The sequence below is a fragment of the Camelus dromedarius genome, chromosome X (genome assembly GCF_036321535.1).
Source record: "Camelus dromedarius isolate mCamDro1 chromosome X, mCamDro1.pat, whole genome shotgun sequence".
In the NCBI taxonomy this organism is placed as follows: domain Eukaryota; kingdom Metazoa; phylum Chordata; class Mammalia; order Artiodactyla; family Camelidae; genus Camelus; species Camelus dromedarius.
In genome coordinates this window covers 31,596,236-31,622,061 of record NC_087472.1, presented here as the reverse complement: position 1 = coordinate 31,622,061, position 25,826 = coordinate 31,596,236, and the positions used below count along the sequence as shown (strand labels likewise).

The 25,826-nt window shown below is 42.2% G+C and overlaps 2 protein-coding genes and 1 non-coding gene across 4 annotated transcripts in view; 2 read left to right on the top strand and 1 right to left on the bottom strand.

Moving 5' to 3' along the window:
* Positions 1 to 9,895, top strand: part of SLC25A53 (solute carrier family 25 member 53) — a 38,543-nt gene extending 28,648 nt beyond the window's left edge. Inside the window, exons 1-2 of one of the 2 annotated variants that reach the window (XM_031446386.2) lie at positions 17 to 152; positions 7,347 to 9,895. In XM_031446386.2, the coding sequence (XP_031302246.1) occupies positions 7,378 to 8,298 (921 nt within the window). In that variant the 5' untranslated portion in view covers positions 17 to 152; positions 7,347 to 7,377 and the 3' untranslated portion in view covers positions 8,299 to 9,895. Of the gene's footprint in view, positions 1 to 16; positions 153 to 7,346 lie in introns of those variants that run through there. The other variant, XM_064482845.1, reaches the window with a different exon arrangement.
* TRNAA-AGC (transfer RNA alanine (anticodon AGC)) lies at positions 6,781 to 6,853 on the bottom strand. Its single transcript has one exon. It is a non-coding gene; the product is annotated as a tRNA-Ala (tRNA).
* Positions 9,896 to 22,416: 12,521 nt separating the features above from the next.
* Positions 22,417 to 25,380, top strand: TMSB15A (thymosin beta 15A). Its single transcript, XM_010991857.3, has 3 exons — positions 22,417 to 22,529; positions 23,845 to 23,961; positions 24,939 to 25,380. The coding sequence occupies exons 2-3, from the start codon at positions 23,862 to 23,864 to the stop codon at positions 24,974 to 24,976; spliced, it is 138 nt and encodes a 45-aa protein (XP_010990159.2). The 5' UTR covers positions 22,417 to 22,529; positions 23,845 to 23,861; the 3' UTR covers positions 24,977 to 25,380.
* The last annotated feature ends 446 nt before the right edge of the window (positions 25,381 to 25,826 follow it).

Below are 25,826 nucleotides of genomic sequence, written 5' to 3'. Positions count from 1 at the left end.
GGGGCGGCCTCCCCGCGCAGCCTCCGGCCCGAGGCCATTGCTAGCAAAAAGGGGGGAGCCGGCCTGCGGGGGCTGCGGCACACGAGCGCGGGAGCCGGTGCGGTGTCAAGTGCAGCTCGGACTCACGGACCGGGCCGATTTGCATTTTACCCGTGAGTTTGCTGCTTCCCCCTTGCTTTCTTTCTTCCTCTCCCCTTCCACCTCTGCTGTCCTCCGCGCTTTGAGACCGGATGCCTTAAACACGAGGTGGGACAGAAATCAAGTGAACAATAAGAGTTCCTTACCTTTGTATAGGGGGAAGGGGGAAAAAGATTTACTGAGCGCTTTCTCCGTGCAAATGCACTTGCGCGGACATCTCATTTATTCTCAGAAGCCTTGTGCAGGAGGGAGCAGTATGCCCTTTTAACAGAGAGGGGACTTAAGCACTCAGTCACTCTGGTTAGGAAGTGCAGAGCTAAGAGCTCACACCCAAGTCGATATGTCTGATTTCAAGGGCTGCCCCTTGTAAACACTATTCTCTCCTCTCAGACTGAGGGTTAGTGGAGAAAAGCCAAAGCCAAAGGGGAGATGGGAAGGTCCATTTGGAACTACATAGAATTAGTGAGCAAGGAATATTATCTCCATTTTACAAATGAGTGAACAGACACAGAGAGGTTAGGCGTCTTGCGCGATATCATACAGCAAATAAGTATCAGTATCCGGTTTTACACCTAAGTCAGTTGTTCTCCAAAGGCCAACTATTTATCCTCCTGAGTTGCCTAGAGGGTATTTTTCACATGGGCGGTCCCGAACCATTTCAACAGCTTCTTGGTGTCTTGGTAGTGCTGAGGGAGAGGTGGGGAGACAGTGGGGAGAGGGGAGGGGGAAGAGGTAGGCAACTTTTATGGTACCCATTGTACAGAAGAGGAAACTGAGATACTTTTATCTTTTTTTTTTTTTTACAACAAGCTGTCTGCCTTTTTTTAAAAAAACATTTTTACAGCTTATGACCCCAAAGGAGACAAGGCTCAGAGAGATAAAATGAGTTGCCTAAAATTACAAGGTGAAGCCAAAATTTGGACCAAGTCTCTCTGACACCAGAATCTATGCTATTAACCAAAGTATGGGTACAAGGCTGGCTGCCTCAGAATCATTTTCAAGAACTTGTTAGAGATGCAAATTCCTGAACCCCACCTCTGGGGGGTTTGGATTTACTAGGACTGGGCGTGGAGAGTGTGATTGATAGTTTTCACCAGTGCTGTAGTTAATTTTGAGGTGTAGAGAAGTTTGTGAACCACTTCTGAAAACACCACATCATGCTGAGGGCAGTAGTCAATTGGTCTGTGGCCAATGTAACTGTCCACAAGGTATCTGTCATGAGATTTAACTCCAAGAGCGGAGGTTCCTACCTAGGGTCTTTCCTGAAATTGTTTGTAAAGATTAGAATTTGAACTCTTTATTTTTTGGAGTTCATAGCTTTGTAAATTTTCAGATGAGTCCAGAAATAGTTAAGGACCACCTCCCTACAATCTTTCTTCCTAACGTTTTTCTCTTTCAACTTGTGCTTGAGGAAGAAGTGTGAGAAACGAAACACAATTTGATCTAACCCCCGAACGACAGCCCTCAGCCGCTGATATAGATAGCTCTTTCATTTCCTGGCTTGAGGACACGTTGCTAGGTTGCCCTTCTGTGAGCTCTTGAGGGGACCTCTTAAATGCTGAATTTGGCATCACTGGCCTCAGAGAAGGAGCAACTCCATGGAAACGGCATGTAGGGCTGTCCAGAGTGAATGGACCGTGAAGCCAGTGAAAGAGAAATCTGCACCATTTTCCATGATTTCTGGTTCTTGAAGAGCAGATCTTACTTCCCTTACATAGATTGTGGTTGGGAGGCCCCCTGCAGGGCTGGTTCTTCACTCCTGATGCTTGGCAGCAAATGAACACTGTGCCCTTTGACAGCTGTTGGGAGGTCTTCAACCTGCCAAGGTACTTCACCTGCTCCTTTCTGCCTTCTTCTTGACTTACCTCAATACCTAGAGTTCCCTGGAGTAAACAATTCAAATTTGGAGATGAAGCACCTTCCATCTGAGGCCTGAGGGCTTTTTTGTGGATGGAACCACGGGGGGATTGGAGGGTGGAGGAAATAGAGAAGAAGGCTCACCTCACACAGTCAGGGGTGATGCTGGCAGTAGCGCTTGGGTTTCCTTCAGACTCTTGCTCCTGCTCCCCAGCATCGTGACATCTGACCCTGGGTCTCTTGCAGACTCTCGTTCTGTGTTTAAATGGGCTGCATTGCCAAAGTAGGTGATCTGCAGTTGGACCTGGTGGGGTTGGGATCACCCAGGACAAAGAATAGATCTTAGAGCTCTGACAAAAAAATGTGAAAAGAAACAGATTGGGTACATGAGCCTGGATTGGGCCCTTAGAACAAAGTCAGGATCTCTTTTGCAAGGCTGGGAGGAGGGTATGCTAAGCTGACTTCAGTTAGATACAGAGCATCTGTGATCTCTGGCCTCATGTATGGGAGTGTGTTCCAATTCGTGGCTGTAATGTGAGCACATTTTCCAATTTCAACAAAAAAATCTTAAAAGCCTGAAGATTAGGGAGATAAAGCTTTTAGTTGAAACAATAATAGCTGCCCTTCACTGCCTGCCTCCTCTGTGCCAGGAACTTGCTGTTGATTACCTCATTTAAGGTTCTCAGCAATGCCACTGATACAGACATTGTTATCCCATTTTGCAGTTAGGACAACTGAGTTTCAGGGAGGTTACGTAACTTGTATAAGGCCAAACTCCTTCTAAGTGGAGGCACTGGGACTCCAGCCCAAGGCTGGCAGACTCCAAGGCCCATCTTCTCTGTTGTCTTCCAGATAAGCAATTTAAAATGCACTCTTCAGTTGACCCAGTACATTAGACTGATTTCAACTTTTAGAAGAATGTGGTGGTAATCTTATCTATATTCCAGAGATCTCTCTTTTTTTTAATGAGACAATTAATATAACTTACGGAGCAACTCGTATACCAGGTACCACACTAAGCATTTTATGTACTTCATCTCATGCAACTTTCATGACAATCATTTTGCAGGTAAGGATACTGAGGCTCAGAATGTTGAGGAGACTTGGCCAAGATCATAAAGCTAGGAAGTGGCATGGTGAACTCCAAACCCAGGGCTGTCTGATTCCAGAGCCTGTATCTTTATGCTATAATGCGCTGTACTGGGAAAAATAAACAGGGCCCTCTTTCTGATTCGGCTAGTCTCTGTCAGCCAACAGCTCTGTCTCCTTCCCACGGCCTGTGTCCAGAGCCGGGTACCACTCAGGCTTTTAGGCATCTGTGCCTTAGGCATCTTCCTCAGTCCAGAACTCTTGCCCTGACACCTCCACCTAACAGAAGCCTGCTCATTGGTAAAGGATAGTCAGATGTCCCTCCTCAAAAAAAATTTTTGGCCACTCCCTATCCCAGGTGGAATGAATTGCTCTTGTCTTTCTGCTCTGACCTGGATTAGAGTACCCTTTATCCTACCTTCCAGTAGAGTTTAGCTCATGATTGACCTGTCTCCTCCACTAGATTCCCGGACCCTTGTGGGCAGGTACCAAGTCTGTTCATCTCTAGCTCCGCAGTGACTTACACACAGTGATTTCGTAGATCAATACGTGTTTGTGAGCTGATCAAAGGACTGGCTGAGGGATGCCTAGAATGAATGGATAAATGGGGGGCTAGATACTGATGTGGTCACACAGGTTGTCCATCTAGACTAGACTGATCAGGGGAGTCTGGAATCCCCTGGGCTCACTTTACTAGGCTGTAAACATAGGAGACCTATCATAGGGTCCAGGCGATAAGTGCTCAAGGCCAACTCCAGGCTCATTCTGTGGTCTCTACTTTGGAATTCACCTTTAAGAGGCCAGTCTGTCCAGGATTGTGTATATAACACCTTTGCATTCACAGGAGAAAGGTCTTCCTTGCCTCCCACGTGAACATAGGATTTGTCCCACCAAACCACTTCCCTCTGGCGCTGAGAGAGTCCTGCAGGAGCGTATGCTCTGTGGAGACAGATGGTGAGGTCAGGAAGTGTCTTTAAAAAAAAATACTGGTTGGGGAGGAGGGTATAGCTCAAGTGGTAGAGTGCATGCTTAGCATACACAAGGTTCTGGGTTCAGTCCCCAGGATCCCCTCTAAAAATAAATAAATAAATAAGTCTCTGTTAAAAAAAAATACTGTTTATTGAGGCCACCATGCCGTGGATGGTCAACCACTTTATCTCATTTTATTTTGTGATCTTTGCAACAACCTTCTGAGGGAGGTCTGTTGTCCCTATTTTGTAGCTGAAGAAACCAAGACCAAGTGAAACATCTTGCCTAAGGTCACAAAACCAAGCAAGTGGTGGAGGCAGGACCCAGGCTCAGGTCTGTCTGTCCCCAAAGCCTGGCATCTTAACAGAAAAATACATGGGAGAAAAGTAGACTCCCCTCCCCCAGAAAACTGGAAGAATTAGATTTATAAAATGATGAATTCCATATTTAAGGTAAAATATTTCTAAATTATTGTTCACTTTTAATCCCGGGAAATCATGGGCAAAAACGGCAGAAGGAATCAGGGATGGAAATGGACAATTCCTCTATCAGATACTGCCCCGAATTCCCCCTGGTCAGCCCCCTGTCACATGCACAGCGTGAGGATGCTTAGAGAGCATTCATCCCGGTCTGCTCATTTTATAACTGAGATGCATGAAGCTCCAAGGTGTCAATGTCTTTCTAATGGTCACACAAGAAACTGATAATAGAATGGACACCTAGAATTCTGATCTGCCAAATTCTAGCCTAGTTTTCTTTCTGCTAAGTCAGCCTACCTTATGCAGTCAGTCAACACATGTTTATAGGTTACTCAGGAAAATGTGGGGAGGAAGTGGAACGTTACTATACTCTGAACTAGAAGAGGTGACAAATGTTTCCCTCACCACTCATCCTTATGCAGGTGCAAGTAAAACTTGGGGAAGAAATCTTTGGTAGGAGAGCTGGGTAATGTTGGGATCCCCTGTGGCATTGGGGGCCTGAGTGGAGCTACCTCCTCCCTGGGGGTCTGTGACTCCTGTGACTCTGGAGAGATAGAGGTGGCTGCCAGGGGCCAGAAAGTGCCCCAGAGGGATGCCAGGAGTGGGCCTCACGAGCCTTTGCTCCTGGCCAGCTCTCAGCTGAAGGGTCCAAGGCAGAGGAGCCCTCCCAGCCGCCTTCTGGCCCTGAGGGTTAAGGAGGTGAGATTAAAAGCACCCGTGGACTGCTGGGGGTCGAGGAGGAGTGACGGCAGAGCACAGGAGGCTGAGCCTCCACCCCCTCCACCTGCAGACACTGTGGCTGGAGGGCGTGCATGGGTTGTAAGGTCAGACTGTGAAGTCACGGATGGAGCAGGAGCAGGAGGCCAGGGAGGAGCTGATGGGGGTGATTCTGGAAGGAGAAGCAAGTCAAGGCAGGTTCTGGGTGTGGCAGCCCAGGGAAGGCTGCAGTGGGCTTCTTGCAGTGCCTGGCTTCTACCCCTCCCTCAGTGCCTCAGCCTGGAGGGCGGGGGACCCCGGTGTCCCTGTTGTCGCTACTGAACAGGCCATCAACTGCTCCCATAATTAGAGCCCCAACCGCCCTCTCCCCTCGGGACCACACAGCGCAGGGTTCTGTGTGAAACCTCTGGGTCTGTGAATCCTACCAGGCTTCCTGCAAATCTAGCTGAGTCCCCTGCCCGGTCGTCGTGCCCTCCCCCGCCACCCACACACAGAGAAAGCTCTGTGCTTTCTCTCCTCCACACACCATCTCCCATGCAGCACACCCTGTCCTCTCACCCCTATTCCCTTCCTGACAAACTCCCTCAGGTTCTCAGATCTGCAATGAGCATTCATTTCTTCTTGACCCCAAATTTCCTTCCTGTTCCCTGGCTCCCCAATCATCTCTCATACTACTCTGTCTGCTCCCAGACCATTCTGGGGTGGGAGAGTTTGGAGTCCTTGCACTGTCTCTTCCCTCTAGTATAGTGGTTGTGAACCAGGGACGATTATACCCTCCTCCCAGGAGACATATGGCAATGTCTATAGCTATTTTTGTTTGTCATAGCTGGGTAGGTCACAGTTTGTGCTGCTGGTTTTGAGCGAGTAGAGGCTAGGGTTCTGCTAAACATTGTATGATGCACAGGGCAGGAACCTCTGGCAAAGAATTATCTGGCCCAGAATTTCAATAGTATGTAGATTGAGAACCCCAGCTCTGTTATATAGCTACAGGTCTACAAGGTTAAGCTTGGAAACTGCCAGGTACAGAGCCTTTTGGTGCTAAACTTCCAGGAACAGCTACTCTTTCTGTTCCTCAATTAGGAGAGGGGGGCGGGGTGTTGCCATGAAACAGCTACAACATCGTCAGGAATCTACAAAAAGAGAGGCAAAGAGATTCCCCACTCCCTAAATTTACTACCAACTTTTAGAGAAAAGTACTGGACTATAACTGTTGAATGCTGTACTGTGTCTACAGGAGAGTGCCACATTTCAGAAAGGGAATAGCAGCTTATTATTTCAGCAGTTTATCAAATGCAAAATTTCATGTAGTGAAGACTGAATACAGTAAGGTTTTGGAGCCCTCCTTCCCAAATTTGATTTTTTTCAATCCTCAACCTTCTTTGAATATTAGAATATTTGGGGGGTCAGAAAAACACTGAAGAGGTGGCTCTGTGCAGAAAAACTAACTGCCTTTGTTTTTATTTTTTATTTTTCTGTTTTTTTTTCCTTGGTGGGGGGTAATTTGGTTTATTGGTTTATTTATTTATTTTTATGGAGGTACTGGGGATTGAACCCAGGACCTCGTGCATGCTAAGCACGTGCTCTACCACTGAGCTATACCCTCCCTCCTTGTTTTTACTTTTTAAATTGAAGTATAGTTGATTTACAGTGTTTCAGGTACACAGCAAAATGACTCAGCTATATATACATATATATGTGTGTTCGTGTGTGCATGTATATTCTTTTTCAGATTCTTTTCCACTATAGGTTATTACAAGATATTGGACATATAGTTCCCTGTGCTGTACAAGAGGTCCCTGCTGTTTATCTGTTTTATATATAGTAGTGTCTATCTCGTAATCTCAAATTCCTAATTTATCCCTTTCCCCTTTGGTAACCATAAGTTTGTTTTCTGTGTCGGTGAGCTCACTGCCTTTGTTAATTTAAGTTTGATGAATTCTTTCTTAAGAGCGTGCCTGTTTCTCAGAAACTGGCCCAAAGAGTTGCTTGTTTCCTTAGAACTGAGTTTCCTGGGACTCTGTTTCTAAACTGAGCAATGAAAATGCTCACCAACAGATTTGATTGGTCAGTCTAACCTCTTTTTTCCACTCTTGCCAGTTTCTTCCCCCAGCACCCAGGTGTCTTCAGCATGGGGGAACAGAACCACTCTCCCGGGAAGGAACTTCAGCACTGGACACGAGCAGAGGCTCCAGGAAAGAAAAGCTGGCCCTCCCAGGCTTATGCCCTCGGGGCCGTTTCCAACTTTATGTCTACTTTTCTGACCTTTCCTATCTATAAGGTTGTGTTCCGGCAACAGATCCATGCCGTGGCGGTGTCGGAGGCTGTGCGACAGCTTTGGCATGAAGGCCCTCAATACTTCTACCGGGGAATCTACCCGCCTCTTCTCTCCAAGACGTTGCAAGGGACTCTGCTGTTTGGGACTTACGATAGCCTGCTCTGCTCTCTCTCCCCTGTTGGGCCACACTCCCTGGGACACCGCTGGGCTGCAGGGCTCATGTCTGGGGTGGTGGAGGCTGTGGCCCTCAGCCCCTTTGAGAGGGTGCAAAATGTGCTTCAGGATGGTCGCAAGCAAGCTCGCTTTCCCAGCACCTTCAGCATTCTCAAGGAATTCCACTCTTACGGGCTCTGGGGGCGGCTGTCGCTGGGTTACTATCGAGGTTTCTGGCCTGTCCTTCTCAGGAACAGCCTGGGGAGTGCTCTGTATTTCTCCTTTAAGGACCCCATCCAGGAGGGCTTGGCAAAGCAAGGCCTGCCCCATTGGGTGCCTGCCTTGGTGTCTGGGAGTATCAATGGAACAATCACCTGCCTGGTTCTGTATCCTCTAATCGTGCTAGTTGCCAATATGCAGTCCCATATTGGCTGGCAGAGCATGCCAAGTCTGTGGGCCTCTGTCCAGGACGTGTGGGACACTCGGGGCCGAAAGCTGTTCCTGATCTACCGTGGGGGTTCCCTGGTCATCCTAAGGTCCAGCGTGACATGGGGCCTCACCACTGCTATCCATGACTTCCTGCTGAGGAGGTTTCATTCCAGGAAAGAGCTGCAAGACTGACTAGCTGTAGGAAGTGTGGCCTTGGCAATTTTGTTATTCTAAGCCTTCTTGGGTTGGTTTAAATAGCTTACTTCTTTGACTTGGTCACCTAATACAGCTATTCCTTAACATCTTTGAACTGTCAGTGCACTGGAGAAGTTCCCAACTACCAACCTGTTGGACAAAGACAAAGCCCAACAGGGTTCCTTGGTTAGAAAGAGAAATTTACCCCAGTCTATCCACAGCTGCGATGGCCTCAGACCCAGGAAACCTTTAAGTAACTCAGAACCCAGATGGAATGTCATTCCTTTAAGGAATTCCTTGACAATAAGAGGAAATTCTAAAAGATGCCTTTAATTAGGCACTGTGAGTTCTGGGGCCCCTCCAGTTGGCCGCCGGACCAAACTGGACGGAGGACCAGGAATTCCAATTTCAGAGAACTAAGCTTGACTCGTAGGACGGGGATTTCATAGACTTTCTCAGATGGCTGCATTTTCACGACATTGTTCCCTGCTCCTACCACCACCACTCCCACTTCTCAAGGCTGTGGGTTGAGAAGTTTCAGGATAGCAGTTGTGGCTGGAAATCCTAAATTAGACTTGCCTCAACTGATCAGGTGCCACAAGAACTTGTGGGGCTGGAGGTGGGAGTGGGAAGAAGTGTGGTCCCTGGATGGATAGAAAGAATAGACTTTGAAAGAAGAGGTTTAGTTGCATGCAGCATAGAACATTCTGTAGATTGCTTGGTGTTAAATGCTGGGATGTTTTTGATAGCAAGGCAATAATAATATTGCCTAGAAACATTTGAGTTTCCCTCAGAAATACGAAACTTGAATGAGTGTATCTCTTCATAAATAATTTCATATTTTCTTGTTGGGGATAAATATGGTTACTAGGACATAAATGTAAGATCTGAAATCTTAGCCTGTCATTCAGAGCCATTTAAAATATGGTCCCCATCAAACTTGTAGCATTTTACCATACCACTCCCACTTACATGGATCCCATACAGCAGCCAAACTGGACTATTAGTTCTCTCCCCAAGCATGCCACTAACTTTTTCATGGCCATGCTTTTTTGACCCACACTATTTTCTCCACCTGCAGTACCCATTCTCCACATGCCAGTCTGCAAAATCCTTCCAGTTCCTCAAAGTCCAGCTCAGATGCCACCTTCTCTAAGGAGCGTCTCCTGATGGCCCCCAACTGAATGTGATGTTAGTGTCTTGTGATGCCCATCGCCATTAGCCCCTCATACATAGCACTGATTCCATTATGTCACTGATCTCATGTGATCCTGTGTTCTTGATGTTCTTCAATACCTCCTACTAGACTGTAAAACTCCTTGAAAGCAGGGATTCTTCTACGCAGTTTTAAATCTCCCATGGTGCCTAGGTGCTCAATAATGTTGGCTGAATTACTGAATTGATTATCAAGCTGTGATATGGTCTTTATCCTCAGGGTGCTGTCCCTTGTACATGAAGATAATGTTATTGATTCACTGTCATCAAAACACCTGCCTTTGGGGTGTCCTTTTTGTTTTATCAGTGAGTTTACTTTTGTGTGCTAATGATAATGATGCTGATGATAATAACAACAATAATTAAACAATGATTTTCAACTGACACATCTGATGAGTTTGTGTTATTGATGTTTACTGTTAGCAACACTGGAACTGGAACTGAAATTTCACAGAGACACATTGCCCAACTCTCTGATTTGTTTCAACTCTGGAATTTTGAGGATTTCCAAGGTGGCATATGTTGCAGTTTTGCTTTTATGGATTATATCATGCAATGACCTCCACTTGTACCTCTTTACCAAACCAAAATTGTCATTTATATATCTTAGCAGTGAGAATTCCTCACTGAATAGCACAGCAATTGAAGACATAGCTCCAGGTGATTTGCGATCAGAAAGCCTTTGCCAGCAAGATCAAGAGAAAATGACTGGTCCAGAACAGCTGCAGATGAGTACCCACGTGCAGACCTGGACAGGTTGGGACAGACAATACTCTCTGCTTGGGGATTCAAGGATGGGGAGCAATAAATCCGCATAAGGGAAGAAAAAAATCAAAGAACAGCTAGTTATATTTCAAGGCCAGCTCTCAGAATGAAGGAAATGTTTACAAAAAATCATTACTCAGCTAATGGCTTTGGTTTTTAAGCTGGAAAGAAGGGGATAAACTTGAAATCAATAAAATGAGGTAATAAATACCTCTGTCTGTTTAAAATTTATAAAATGTAAAATTTAACACTAAAATTAGTTGTTATAAAAGTTGAAGAAAAAGAATAAAAATCCCTGTATAAGCCCCGTGTAATTTTGTCTAAATATAAACTACATCAGCTTTCTAAAGCTCAAGGTGAAATAATAAATAAGTAATGTATTATGACTATTACTGTAATTATATGGTTTATTAAGACTTAATTTTGCTTTCAACATTTATTTTTAAACATTAGATAGCATTATAATGTAACTACATGTTTCCAATAACTGCATATAGTATAGTATATTGAAGTTAATAAAATAATGTTATACAGGAGACAAAAAGCTTGATTTAAAAGGTGAAATTTTCCTAAAAGAATAATGTAAAAAATACTGTATTTCTCTATTCTGTTCACTCTCCAGTGTTCTCTCTGTTTCTTTCATACTATCTTCCTTTTCCTCAAATCTTCAACACTCCACCCCCATCCTCAATCGCAGTTGGAGACCTTACCTTCTATTTCTCTAGGAACAGAGAAGTATTCAGAAGAGAACTGCCAGTTAAAAGAATATTTATAAAGCTATCGCCCATATAATGACCACCCAAGACCAGAAATGGGACACCTTGATGCCCCTCACACCCTACTCCTCCTGCACCCCAAGGCCCCCACTGATGACATTCCTCCACCCATCCACCCATCCCAGAGGTAACCCCAATCCTGACTATTATGATATCATTTCTTTACCATTCGTTATAGGTTTATCTTCCATACAGGCATCCCTAAACAACACAGTTTTGTTTTACAGATATTTGAACTTTATACACTTTATGTATTTGCAATTGTGACTGTCTTCTTTCCCTTCACATTATTTGTGAGATTCATCCATGTTTTTGCAGGTAGTTGTAGTTATTTTGTTTTTCTAAATTGTGATAAATTTACTTCAAAAAAGTGTTTTCTGGAGAAGTTTCAGGTTCACAGCAAATTTGAGAGGAAGTTATGGAGAGTTCCCATATATCCCCTGTTCCCACACGTACATAGCCTCCCCCATTATCAACATCCCCCACCAGAGTGGTACATTTGCTACGATTGCTGAGATTATATTGCTACATCATTGTCACCCAAAGTCTGTAGTTTACCTTAGGGTTCACTCTTAGTGTTGTATATTCTGTGGGTTTGGACAAATGTATAAGGACATGTTTCCACCATTATAGTATTATACAGAGTAATTTCACTGCCCTTCAAATCCTCTGTGCTCTGCCTAGTCATCCCCCTGCCCCACCTCTGGCAACCATTTATATTTTACCATCTTCATAGTTTTGCCTTTTCCAGAATGTCATACAGTATGTAGCCTTTCCAGATCAGCTTTTTTCACTTAGTAAGGTGCATATAAGGTTGTTCCATGTCTTTCTGTGGCTTGAAAGCTCATTTCTTTTTAGTGCTGAATAATATTCCATCATCAGGATTTATCACAGTTTATTTATACCTTCACCTACTGAAGGACATCTGGGTTGCTTCCAAGTTTTGGTAGTTATGAATAAAGCTGTTATAAACCTCTGTGTGTAGGTTTTTGTGCAGACATGTTTTTAACTCCTTTGGGTAAATACCAAGGAACACAATTGCTGGACCATATAGAAAGCATACGGTTTAGTTTTGTAAGAAACTGCGAAACTGCCTTCCAAAGTGGCTGTACCATTTTGCATTCCCGCCAGCGATGAATGAGAGTTCCTGCTGCTCGACATCCTTGTCAGCATTTGATGTTAGTGTTCCAAATTTTGGGCATTCTAATAGCTGTATTAGAGGTATCTCACTGCTGTTTGGTTATTTCCCTTTTATTTTTGTATGCACTGTTGTATGAATATACCACAAATTATCCATGAGAACTTTGAGGGGCATTCTGATTTTTTCCCATTTTTGACTGTTACAAAACAGGGCTACCATGAGTTATAAAACAGGGCTACCATGAATATTCTTGGTAGAGTGTATAAATACAGATACCTCTAGGATATTTATCTAAGAGTGGAATGGCTCGTTTATAGGGTATGGGCATCTTCAACGTTACTAGATGATGCTTAATTTTTTTCTTTAAATTTCTTTTGGGGGGGGGTTGGTAATTAGGTCTATTTATTTATTTTTAGAGGAGGTACCAGGGATTGAACCCAGGACCTCATGCATGCTAAGCATGTGCTCTACCACTTGAGCTATACCCTCCCCCTAAATTTTTCTAATTACTAACTTTTCCTAATGTTGTTTACCAATTTACGCTCTTACTAGGAGTCTGACAGTTTCCATTGCTCCACCTGCTGGCAATATTTGGTATTATCAAACTTCAAAATTTTTGCCAATCTGGTGGGTGTAAAATGGCCTCTCATAATTTGATTTTCCTGATTACTAATGATGTTGAGCATCTTTTCATATGCCTACTGGACATTAAGATTTATTATTTTGTGAAGTATTTATTCAAGACATTTGGCAAGTTTTTTTTTCTGTTGGGTAGTGTGCCTTTAAAAAAATAATTTGTAGGTGTTATTTATATAGTTTAACGTTAGTCCTTTGTTCTTTATATATGTTGCATATATCTTTCTCCAGTTTGTCTCTTATTTTTGATCATTTCTTGATGATTTCTTTCAATAAACAGAAGTTCTTAATTATAATATAGTCTAAAGTTACCAATCTTTTCTTCTTTAGGCATAGTGCTTTTTTGTATCTTTTCAAAGAAATCCTTCCCTACCCAACATCATGAAAATATTCACCTATATTAACATTTAAATTTTCTATAGTTTTGCCTTTTACACTTAAGTCTTTAATATATTTGGAGTTAATTTTTGTGTAGAGTGATAGAATAGATGTCCAATTTCATTTTTCTCCTTACAAATACCCAGTTGCCCCATGTCATTTGTTGAAAAAGCTCTCTTTGCCCCACTCATTCACACTGCCAATTCTGTCAAATATCAAGTGTTCATGTGTTCTTAGGACTATTTGTGGCTTCTCCGTTCTGTTCTACGGGTCTGTTTGTCTAATCTTTTTCCAATATGATATTGCCTTAATTACTATAGCTTTGTAATGAGCCTTGATATCTGATAGGGAAAGTCTTCCCACCTCATTCTGTTCTCATCAAGAGTTTCTTAACTGTTCTTATCAATATCTACAAAAATACATGCTGAGATTTTATTTTCTACAAAAATTAATGTTGAGATTTTAATTTTAGCAAAAGTAACTGTTGAACTTTAATGTAAGCAAAAATAATGGTTGAGACTCTAATTTTAATGTTTCTCAAAGTTTCATAATATTTTACATAGAGTCTAACATATCTTTTGTTGGATTTTTGTTAGTTGCTGAATTTTTAAAAGTTGCTAACAGTAAAGAGAATTCTCAGGAATGGGATCATAATAGGTTTCTTATAGGTAATGCTCTTCTGTTTTGTTTTAAGAGAGAATATATATCTGTTTTAAGAAGTCTATTTATATGTGTTTCTCCCTCATATTGACATAGTCAATGTAATATATTATATATTGATTAATATACTATTATAGATAAAGATGCCAACAATTCATCAGGCTTTCAAAAAATGAACAGTTCACCTTAAACAAAATACTATGTTAATGGAGAGGAATTGTGGGATGGAGCACAAAAAAGCTCAAAATGTCTATATCTAACTGCTTCCTTGACATTTCCACTAAAATATCTTATAGGAATCCCAGAGTTAATATGCATCCTGCTGTTCCAACCATAGAGGACGACTGGGTATTCCCCGAGTGTGCCCTACATTTCCTTTTCTTCTTATTTTTCTCTCTGCATGCAATTCCATTTCTTCCCTCACCAAATGATACCTATCTCTTATAACACAATTCAAATATCATTTCCTCTATGCAGGCATCCCCAACTATCCCACGTAGAATTAGATTTAACTTCTTTTCCACTCTCCCCTGGTATTTAGTACCCTTGATGTAGCACTTACAATCATAGAAGTCATAGAATCATAATGTTAGACTTGGAAATAATCTTGGTGACCATGGTCCAACATCCTCATGCTATGGAGGGCCAGAGAGAATCTGCCTTCCCTTATGATTATTTGTGTACATATTTTATATCCGTTACCTGCAGGTCACTGTGGGTAGAGGTAGGATCTTATTCATCTTTGTGTTCTCCATGATACCTAATACAATCCATTACACATTGTGGATATACAGTGAGTGTGTTTTGATTGACTTGAGAATTAATACCAGAGGGATGGATGAAACAGAGTTACCACTCATAAGAATTACTATATATTGAATGCATGCTCTGTGCCTGGTACTATATGAAAGCGTCACAAGAATTATCTAATTTATGATACACTACATTATTCCATATGAGTAGCTAAACGAGTGACATGTAAAAAGGATATAGAATTCAACAACCAATTAGAAAATTCAGTAGAAAAAATAACTCATTCACAGTAGCCCCAAAATCTATAAGGCAGTTAAGAAGATAGCTAACAAAGATGAACAAACCATTATGCATAAAAGTGTAAAATTGTACTAAAGGAAATTTTTAAAAATACCTGAAAGTAAAGAAATATACTTGTCAAGACCTGCACAGGGTTGGGGATTTTACCTATATACAAGCTAAGACATTAGCCTGCAGTGTTTTAATGGATTTTAGCATAAGATATGAGAATCTTGGGTGAGAGACAAAGGGCTTTATTGTTGACAACAAAAGCAGTAGCCAGAGCTTCATGTTGGTTTGTCTGTTCCTAATGTCCCCCCAAGTCCCACAGGGATGATGTAAAGGACCCTTATGGATGGCTGCACACACAGTGGATTGTATTACAGGAGAGGAACAATGAGTTTGGAGGTTCCATTGATTTTATGGAAAGTAGAAGTAAGCCTGCTCTTTGTCTATGGGGAGATACTTCCTCATCCCTCACGGTTCCCCACTGCAAACATGACCCTAAGAAATGATTCAGGTAAACAGTCGTCAAGGACTGGCATGTTGGCACACTCAGCAAGAACATGGAGAGATGCTCAGGGCCAATGGTGGACTGTCTCTCCCAACAATACTGTATTTATGTATGGGAAGACTTCATGTCAGTAAGTTAGCAATTCATCTCAAATTAATCCGTAAATCATTCCAATCAAAATATTAACAGGCCCATTTTTTTTGTGGAATTTCACAAATCGATTACAAAAATTGGAAAAGGCACATATGGCAAATTGGTTTATGAAAAGTGTGACACAGCAAAAGAGTGGAGAAAAGATGGACAATGTAATAAATATGATTGACAACTGGCCTTCCTTAAAAATATCTAGATCCACGCCTTATACAAAATAAATTCCAGATATAAGAGAGACCTAAAGTACACAACCAAATTTAAACCAGTTAAAAGTGTAGACAAAAATCATAATGTCCTCAGAGTAGAGAAGAATTTCCCGAACAAAACATAACAACACAAGTTTTGAAGGAGGACTGATACATTTGATTCCATGAAAACTATATAGTAAAAGACATAAGAAGCAAAGTTAAGGTCAAAAGGCAAGCAGTAATTGGCTCCTAAAACGGAGCATATGCATGTCCTATGACCAGCAGCTCCTCTTGGTATATGCCCAAGAAAAGTGCATATGTATATTCATTAAAAGGCATAAGTGTGCTCATAACAGCACTATTTGTAATACCCCCAAATGGGAAAACCCAAATGTCCATCAACAGCAGAATGAATAAATTGTAGTATATTCATACATTGGAACCCGGTACATAAAGGAGAACACATGACAACACACATAGCAATATGGATGAATCTTATAAACCTAATGTTGAGCAAAAAAAGCCAGACACAGAAGAGTATGTACTCAATGATTCCATTTACTTAAAATACAAAAGAGACAAAACTAATTTTCAGAACAGGGGTTACCATTCTTGGTCACAGTCACTGAAAGGGTACACAAGAGAGGCTTCTAGGGGGACTGGTGGTGTTTCCAGTCTTGATCTGGAGGCTGATTATGTGGGTGTCTTCATTTTGTTCACATTCATCAAGATGTACACTTAAGATACGTCTATTTTTCTGTATGTATATGATACTTAAACAAAACCTTTTGAAAACCTGCCTACTAAGGATACTTTCTTATACGTGGCTTTTACCAGTAGAGTTACATGTGTACCAAAAGTCATTTTTTCCTTCAGATTTATTCCAGTTCTACTTGTTGTAAGCCACCAAAATAGGAATGCAGAAAAACTTTTGCAAAATATATTACAGACCAATAATTAGAATATAGAATATGTAAAGCACCCATCAGAAGCAATAGTAAAAGGACAAACAAAAGAAAAACAGGTAAAGGATATCAAAAGGTAATTCATAGAAGAGGAAATATGTATGGCCAGAAAACATAAAAAGATGCTCATCTCATGAAATACTCTGGGAAAAGAAGATTCAAATACTAGAGAGATACTCATTTTCACCCATTAGACTGGTAAAAAGAAATCTAAAAATACTTATTTGTAAGAATGTGAGGGAAGTGGGGACTTTTCTACAGTTGATACATGTGTAAATTTGTGCAGTTACTGTGGCAAGCTATTTTGCAATGTCTGGAGAGGTTGAAGATGCACATAATCTGTCATTTAGCAATTTCACTTCTAGGGAACATGTTTATAGAATAATAGGAAGCTATAAAAAGACTATTAATTGCAGCATTGTTTATAATAGAAAAAAAGCAACTTAAATGTCCACAAGAATGGAAATGCATAAGTAAACTATTCATATAATGGACTACTATATATCAATTAAAATGGATGTACATATGTTGCAGTATGAACATGGATAAATCTAAAAAACCATAATGTTGGGTGAAAAAAATCAAGTTGTAGATAATTACACACAATGTGATATAATTTATTGTGATGCAAAAATCACGAGAAAATCATTCATTTAACAGATCTTCATTTTGTGCACAATTCTAGGTACTTGGAATCAGTGAACAAAACAGAGAGCTTTGCCTTCATGGACTTTACATTCCATGGGGGAAGACTGAAATAAAGCAATAAGCATAGCAAGTAAATAAGTTGTATAGTGTGTTAGTGATGAAAGCAGAGCAAGGTAAGGCAGGTAGGACAGGGATGGGCAGGTTGCAGTATTAAATAGCATAGTTTAGGTGGGCCTCAATGAAATGAGCCTTGAAGGAGGTGAAAGAGTTTAAATAAATGGATAACTTGGAAAAGAGCTCTCCTTGCACAGGGACATTACAAAGGCCCTATGGCAACAGTGAGCCTAGCTTGTCTGATGAACAGTAAGGAGAATACAGACTGGACAGAGTGAGTGAGGAAGAGAGCAGGTAGGGAGGTGAGAGGTATAGTGGAAAGATGGAAAATGTAGGGCTTTTGTAGGGACTTTGGCTCTCACTCTAAGTGGAACTGGGTATCTTTTCAGGATTTTAAGCAGAGAAGTACAAGAATTTGATTTATATTTTTAAATGATCACTTAATTTTTTTGTGTAGAGAGTGTACCATAGAGGATCAGGGATAAAAATAGAGAGATCTGTTAGAAAGCTATTTCAGTTATCAGATGAGAGATAATGGTGGATTAGATCTTATATGTAGCAATGGGTATGGTGAGAAGTGGTTGGATTTTGAATACATTCTGAGGTTGAATCAAAATGATTTCTTGATAGATTGAATGTGCAGTGGGAGAGAAAGGGAAGAACTCAAGATAATGTCAGGATTTTGGCCCTGAGCATATGAACTGATAGAACTGCCATCAATTGAGGTGGGAATGGCCATAAGAGAAGCAGGTTTGGGGGAAAAAATTAGGAAGTCAATCTGGGACATTTTGAGTTTGAGATGTCCATTAGACATCTGAGAAGAGGTGCTGAGTAGGCAATTGGATATATTAGACTGCAGTTTGGGATACAGATCTGATCTGCAGACATGAATTTAGGAGTTGTCAGTATAGAAATGGTTTTACAGCATTGGACTGGAAGAGATAACCAAGGGAGTGTAGAAATGAGAACAAGGACTGAGCCCAGGGGCACTCCCATTTTAAGAGGTCTGGGAGGAGAGGAGGAGCCAGTAATAGGGACTGAGAAGGAGCAGTGAGTGAGGTCAGAGGAAACCAGGAGAGTGTGGGATCCTGGAAGCCAAGTGAAGAAAATGAACTGAGCAGGAGGGGCTCATTGGCTGTGCCAGTGCTGCTGATAGGTCAAGTAAGACAAGTACTAAGAACTGACCACTGGATTGAGCAATGTGGAATTTATTCATGACCTTGACAAGAGCAATTTCAGTGGAGCAGTGGAGGTGGGGCGCTGATGGGAATGTATTCAAATGAGAATAGGAGGAGAAAATTTGGAAACAGTGAATAAGACAAATATTACAAAAGGGTGAAGTAGTCCAAGTGGATGTCTGAGGGATGAATGTTCATGAAAGTGGAACAGATATTAAAAAGGCCCTTGGAAGCAGTGAGTGTGACTTGTCTGAGGAACAGGAAAGAGGCCATAGTTGGAGCAGAGTGAGTGAGGTGGAGAGCACACAGAGAGGGTAGGGGCTAGGAAAAGAAGGTTTTGTGAGGCTCCCTCTGGACACCAGATTGATGTAGGTAGAAGGCCTAAGGGAATGTGGTCTTAGACCAGGAACCTTGATTCAAACAATGTCTTCAAATATTCATGTTCAAATATTACACATGGTGATGTAGATTACATATATCTGTAAAAGAGATTTGCCTCAAAGGGGAGTAAAGAAATGGGATGATAGCAAGTGTGGAAAGTGGAATTAAGAGAATATATATATAGAATAATCCATATATAATGATGAGAATGTATTTATATGAAGATAAGAAACAACAGCATGAAGGTATCCTGACAGAAACAACGTGGTAGAGAGCACAACATCGATGATGTTGGAGATAAGCGGGCAAGAGATGGTAGAGAGAGATTGTGAGAGAAAATGATCTATAGATCTTCCTCAATTTACGATAGGATTACATCTGGATAAACCCATTGTAAGTTGAAAATATTGTAAGTCAAAAATGCATTAAATACACCTAACCTATCAAACATCATAGTTTAGCCTAGCCTGCCTTAAACGTGCTCAAACACTTACATTAATTAGCCTACAGTTAAGCAAAATCATCTAACACAAAACTTGTTTTATAACACAGTGTTTAATATCTCATGTCATTTATTGAATACTGTACTGAAAGTGAGAAACAGAATGTTCAAATAGGTACAGAATGATTGGAAGTGTGTTGGTATCAGTCGTTCACCCCGTGATCAGGTGGCTGACTGGGAGCTGCGGCTCTCTGCTGCTGTCCAGCATCACGAGAGAGTGTCATACCACATACCGCTAGTCCGCAGAGAGATCAAAATTCAAAAGTTTGTGGTTGTGTATTCCTCCAGTCAGGTTTACCTGTGTGGGTTCAGGTTCTTTGAAGTGTATTTGGACTTAGCTAGAGTTATGATTTTGCCAGGGAAGCAATACAAAGTGAGAGAGGGGCAGGAGAGTGGAGGGTATATGACAATGAGTGATTGTAAAGACTGAGCATGACATTTGAGCTAGGGAAGGAGGAAAGAGAAGACAATAAAGGAAAGAGAGATGGTGAAATCTGGTAAGACCAATGGTCTGGAGATTCTGGTGAGGCTCAAAGAGAGTGGGGACTGGGTACCAAAGGGAGTGATCTGGAAAAAGAGGAGAAGATAGTCATAGAAAGGGATGTTTGAAATTGAGATTATAGAGGGGTTGCCATAATTGCTATGACAAGGGCTATGATATGGCCATGAGAGTGAGTAGCTGAGTTGGGGTCGGGGTCAAGGTCAATGTCATGGAGGAGAAATGTTCAAGGAACTGAAGGAGCCAGTGTATCAGAATGATCATTCTTGAACTCACCAGGAATTAAGACAGGACTACTACCATTTGGAGTGACCTAGTTTCAGGAGCTAAAATCTTTGAGAAATAAAGGAGGGGAACAGTGAAGTTGGTAGATGATCACAATGAAGGCTAGTTGGTGACATAGCTGTCAGAAGCTGGAGGTTTTCAGGGATGTGGGAGAAGGATGTTCTATAGGCAGCAATGAGAAGCATGGAAAACATTTACTGGAACTTCAGGCTCTGTGGTACAATGGTTCTGGGAGAGAAAAATCATCTCTTCCTCTTGACTGGACTTCAGGAGACATAGAGTCCTCAGGGAAGAGCCTGGCTTCTGTTAGGACAAGACAATGAAGGGCACATTCAGAGAAGAGAGTGAGGATACAGAAGAATTATTAAGGTCAAATTGCATTTTAGGAGTAGGGAAGGGGTGTGAGAAGTAAACTAAAGAGAGAATGTGGTCATAGCCTTATGAAAATTAGAATGTAGGAGTTAGGGGTGTCATGGGGATCTTAGGGTTCTTGTGGTGACTGGCACAAATGGGGATAAACATAATTATTAGATAAGTTCTGAGGGATTTGAGGCAGATAGACTGAAGATAGACTTTGAAGTTTGGGCTAGGGAGGGGGAGGTGGGTGTGGAGGACTTCCTGTCGACCCCAAGTGATGTGGAAATTCAGTCTCAGACCTGGAGCACTGGTCCACAAAATGCTCCATATTGCTCCTGGAAACAGATCACACCAATCTGTAATGATAGAAAAATGGGCTGAAAACTACATATCACATTCAGGACAGGAATAACTCTGGGGAAGTGGGAGGGGAATGGAAATGGAGTGAAGGTCAAGGAAATCTCAACTTTTCTGCAACGTTTTTATTCCTAAAAAAATAAAAGAGCAAAGTAAATATACCTAAATATTAACAACATCTAAATCTCAGTGGTGGAAACACTGGTGTTTGTTATATTTAATGCCTGGAATGTTGTAGGTACTCAATGAATATTCTTTGTTGAACAAGTATGCCTTTCTGTTTTAAAAGTTCCTCCAGAAAACAAATACAACTCTGAAGTTAGCACAACATGCTACAAGAGTATAGAAAAGGGATTGGGGAGAGGTGGGAAGGCCTGAGAAATCCTTGAGAGAGTGATTGCTGATCTATATGGATTTCTAGCACCATATGTGAGCCATATGGAGAATATGGGGTGCAGGCTAAAGACATAGCCCTATCTCCATTTTACCTCAACGCTCCATGGTTCTGGGTGAATATCCAGAAGATGACCTTGAAGATTTGTTCTTTCAGGTGGAGTCTCACTGGATCCTCACTTTTCTCTCCCAACATAGACACTGGGTGGTGCTGCTGTCCAAAAATTCCACTGTATCATGAATTTACTACTTCAATCTAAAGATGGGCATTTATCTAAGTGTCAACTGTAGGCCAAGCAAAGGGCTCAGGTTTGGAGATATAAAGATGAATAGCCTCTGTAGATTATCCTCTGATTACCTCAAACTGACTGTTATCATGTTCAGTGGCTGTAAAACTAGAAAATGTGACATTTACATAGGAGCGCACCACTGTCACAGAAATGCCCAGCTGTGGGGGTGAATGACCCCGAACCACCCATCCTCTCTATGAGCACCCCTCCTCCACGACCTGGCCGAGGATTAGAACAGACAACACTGAGCACCAAATCACTGGTGGTCACCGCGTACTTAGGTTCCTTTGGCTATAAAAAGCCGAGAGTATCTGATTACCGCGCCTTCAGCTTGGATCTCGGAGCTTCAGACGTTCAAAGGTAACTGGGCAGGATATGCCTGTTTATTTCAGAGTCCCCTATTATCGTGGAGGAGTGATATACTTGGGAGGAAGAGAAGTGGGCCCTCAGGGCGAAAGTAGTGGGAGAGGCAGGGGAGGTAGGTCAGTGACTGGTCCCCGGGCAAATCCGAGAGGGCTTGGGTGGGGTCTGGGGAGGCGGATCTCGAATGATGTTATCAACACCCTGTTACAAGGGTGAGGTCCTGAGTATCCCGGAGAAGGTGGACTCAGGCTAGCAAGGCTAAAGCGGTGGGAGGGGCGAGGAGGCGGGTCTGGGATCCCTTGGCCAATGGGAGACGACTCGGGCGGGGTCTTCCACGCAACTTAACTTCAGGGTTCCGCGCGGGAAGGCTAACCTCGTCCTGCGTGCGGAGCAGTCTCAGCGCAGCCGTCGGCCTGTCCCTGGTCTTCAAGCCTTCGGGTGAGGACGCGCGGCCCCGCCGGAGCCAGAGGACTATGGGGACAGGCGGGCCCAGAGGCCGCGGGGCTGGGGTGTCGGGCCTTCTGGAATTGGGGGGGGGGTTGGGACTGGCGATTGGAATCTGCACTCCTGGCGAGTCCGCGTCTTTGTCTTCGCAGCGCCGCCTTCTGCGCGCGATGCGCAGTCCTCCCGGGTGGGTGCCTGGAAGGTCCGAGTTGGGAGCCCCCAGAGCGACGGGTCCGTTGTGGCTGCAGGTCCGAGGCTGCGAAGACGAGGAGTTTGGGGCCGCCCGAAACGGGCCCTCTGGGGCTGGCCCTCCTCCCCCTCCCCCCACTGTAGCTGTTAGGCTGGGCGCCCGACAATGATGATAGTTATTTAAAAATGTAAGCAAATTGCTGCTAACGAAGTGGCTGATGCGCCCATCTCTTTTATTATTTATTTGAAGTCGCTGTTTCCCCGCCTCTGGAGATTGGCGGCTGATCGCTCATCACAGGAGGGTCTTAGGGTAACCTCGACGGGAAGGAGGCATATTCGCGACGTCTGGCTGCTTGGGGGCCTCTTTATTCTAGTCTGGGCACTAGATGTCTTACCCCACCAGGGTGGGTGGGGCCAGGTCCGCTTTCCGGTCTCAGGGGTCTCCTGTTGTCTCTTCTGGACAAATCGGGAATGATCACTGGGCACCTCATCTCCCAGCCTCGCCCTTTGAGGATAAAGCGTTGTGAAATAAAAATTATCTCTATTTGGTTTATCCCCTTCTGCTGAAGTGCTGAGTCTGATCATAATTAGCTGGCCCTTCTTACAATGTTTACAAACCAGTGCTACAGGGAGCTACTGAGAAGTGTAATTAGTTATGACGAGATTAAATCCCCTCCTTCTCTTATTGCAGCTCCTTAATCTACTGTCTTTGGGCAGATGAAATGAATACAGAGTGAAGGTGCTCAAATAGTGCTTTTTCCTGTTACAAATTCATTAGCTGGTTAAATCCAGTCTTTACGTCTCCTTTTACTTCTATATGCTCTTGTGCTTCTGTCACCTACATTTGACCTTCAGTGTGATTTTTAAGAGTCAGACATATTGACTCTGGGTTTTAGAGCATCTTGGTTTCTAGTGCATCCTGATTCAGTGGCTATCGGAAATGGGGTACTTATGTGGAATTCAAAGCATTTTGATAAAATCGTGACTTTTTAAAATGTGTGCTGTTTTCTTGTTGAAAATCAGCAGATAAAATACACGTTGATATTAAATGTGAGAATTTTTGGCTGTGATCCATTAGTATGATAATAGTTCTGTCAGTTAGGTTTAAAATTTTTTTCAGTGTTTCTTTTAGTCAAGATGAGTGATAAGCCAGACTTGTCTGAAGTGGAGAAGTTTGACAGGTCAAAACTGAAGAAAACTAATACTGAAGAAAAAAATACCCTCCCCTCAAAGGAAAGTAAGTCATGGAGTGGGGGTTTCTAGTGGAGAAAAGGAAAGGTGAACATTCATATGTTCAGTAAATAAACTCTTCTAGTAAATTTTGCCACAAAGTAAGCGATAATTATGTAGCCACTGAATTTAATGAACAGTTAAAAATATCAATCATCTTCTTTTTTTCTTTTTTTTTTTGTTTTTTAATTTAATTTAATTTAATTTAATTTATTTCAAATAGTCATCATCTTACTTGGGTTATGTAAGTGGTTCTTACACGATAGACACAAGCAGTGATGAGGGGATGAAAAACTATTTGCTTGATGGAAAAATCACTAAAAAATCACATTACGACCAATTTTGGAATATTAGACTTAGCATTAGAAAAACCTTAGTTTTGTCCATTTTATGGTTACTTGGAATTTTCTGCATCTAGCAATTTGGGCCCATGATCTCATTCCTGAAGAACCACACAAAATCTGCAGATTTGGCTTTCTGCACTTGGGGCTCCCAGACTCAAGGGATCAGTTTCGTCTTTGAGAGTTACAGCCTGATGGGGAAACTCCCAAGCATATTCACAAAACCGAGGGGCACTTTTTTTTTTTTATCATGTTGGTGTTATTTGAGAGTTCCTAATTTAGTCACAATTGTCTGAAAGGGTATAACTTCCTAATTATATAGTGATAGATAAATCTGAGGAAAATGCTTCACTTGCTCTTCAGTCTCAGAATATTCTATGGAAAAAATGGCAACAACCTAACTCTAAGTCTGAAAAGGAAAACAAGACACAGTTGATGTAGATTCTAGTGAATGTTCTGGTGGTTAACACACACACACACACGAGGATTTATGGTTAGAGCCTTGGCATTCTAAATTTAAAGCAGGTATGGTAGCCTTCAATGACTTGGCAAAGAGTGGCAAAGAGCTCTTTTGGAAGAAACTGAACTTAATCTTATGAAAATACCATTTTAATGATTGTTTATGTTTGGTTTTTTTCCCCAGCTATCCAGCAGGAGAAAGAGTGTGTTCAGACATCATAAAATGGGGATCTCCTCCCAAGAACAAATTTCAACATTGCCTGAATGTCTTGGTTTTAGGCTTGTTTTTTGTAAACCTATGTGTTTGTAGAGATTTTAGGCATCTTCTGATGTTTTCTCATCCATAATCCCTGGCTAAGAGGTCAGAGATAACCAATGTTCCCTTACTTTCATTTTTAAACTTTCCATTTTTGAACATTCCAGCTGGCTGATGCTGTCAGTAATCTCACCACTGATGACCTTTGTGTGTGTAGTCCTTGCATCCCTAAAGGATAAGTCACTTGTAACTTTCTACACCGGATGTCTCTACTGTTCCATAACCTTCATGAAGTGACATGCATTTGCAGCTTCTCACAGTTTATTTTCATTTCTAATGTAGCAATAAAATAATAAACATAATCATTTTGGACTCCTGCAGTGGTCCATTCTTGGTGGTCTTCTAGGGACTGAAAGTACACAAGGCTACTCTTTTCAGCCAAACAAAATGGTTGAAGGAAAGCCACTTTATCAGATTAGTCACATGGAAAAGGCTCCTCTCTGTCCAGGTCCAGTGGGTCCTGACTTGCTTTTTTTCCATAGTTGGAATCATAGAATTTGAGAACCTTGGGAGGGGAGGTAATGTGGACTAGTCCCCTTATCTTGGAGTTGAGGAAATGAAAACAATGTGGTCTGAAGTGATCTTTTAAGGTGAGTAAGGATTGGGATTTAAACTGGGTTCCCTTGTTTTCTGAAAAGTGTTTTTCAACTTAACGAGAGGAGACAGACACCCACTGTTGGGGTTGAATCGGGAAGGGGGCAGGAAGCACTTGCTAACACCCATTGTGCTAAGCACATTACGTCATCTATCGAGCAT

What these genes read in the sequence shown, in the direction of transcription:
- TMSB15A (XM_010991857.3), top strand. Translation starts at nt 23,862, where the DNA reads ATGAGTGATAAGCCAGACTTGTCTGAAGTGGAGAAGTTTGACAGGTCA. An exon ending in TACCCTCCCCTCAAAGGAAA is followed by an intron (nt 23,962 to 24,938) that starts GTAAGTCATGGA and finishes TTTTTTCCCCAG; the next exon opens with CTATCCAGCAGGAGAAAGAG.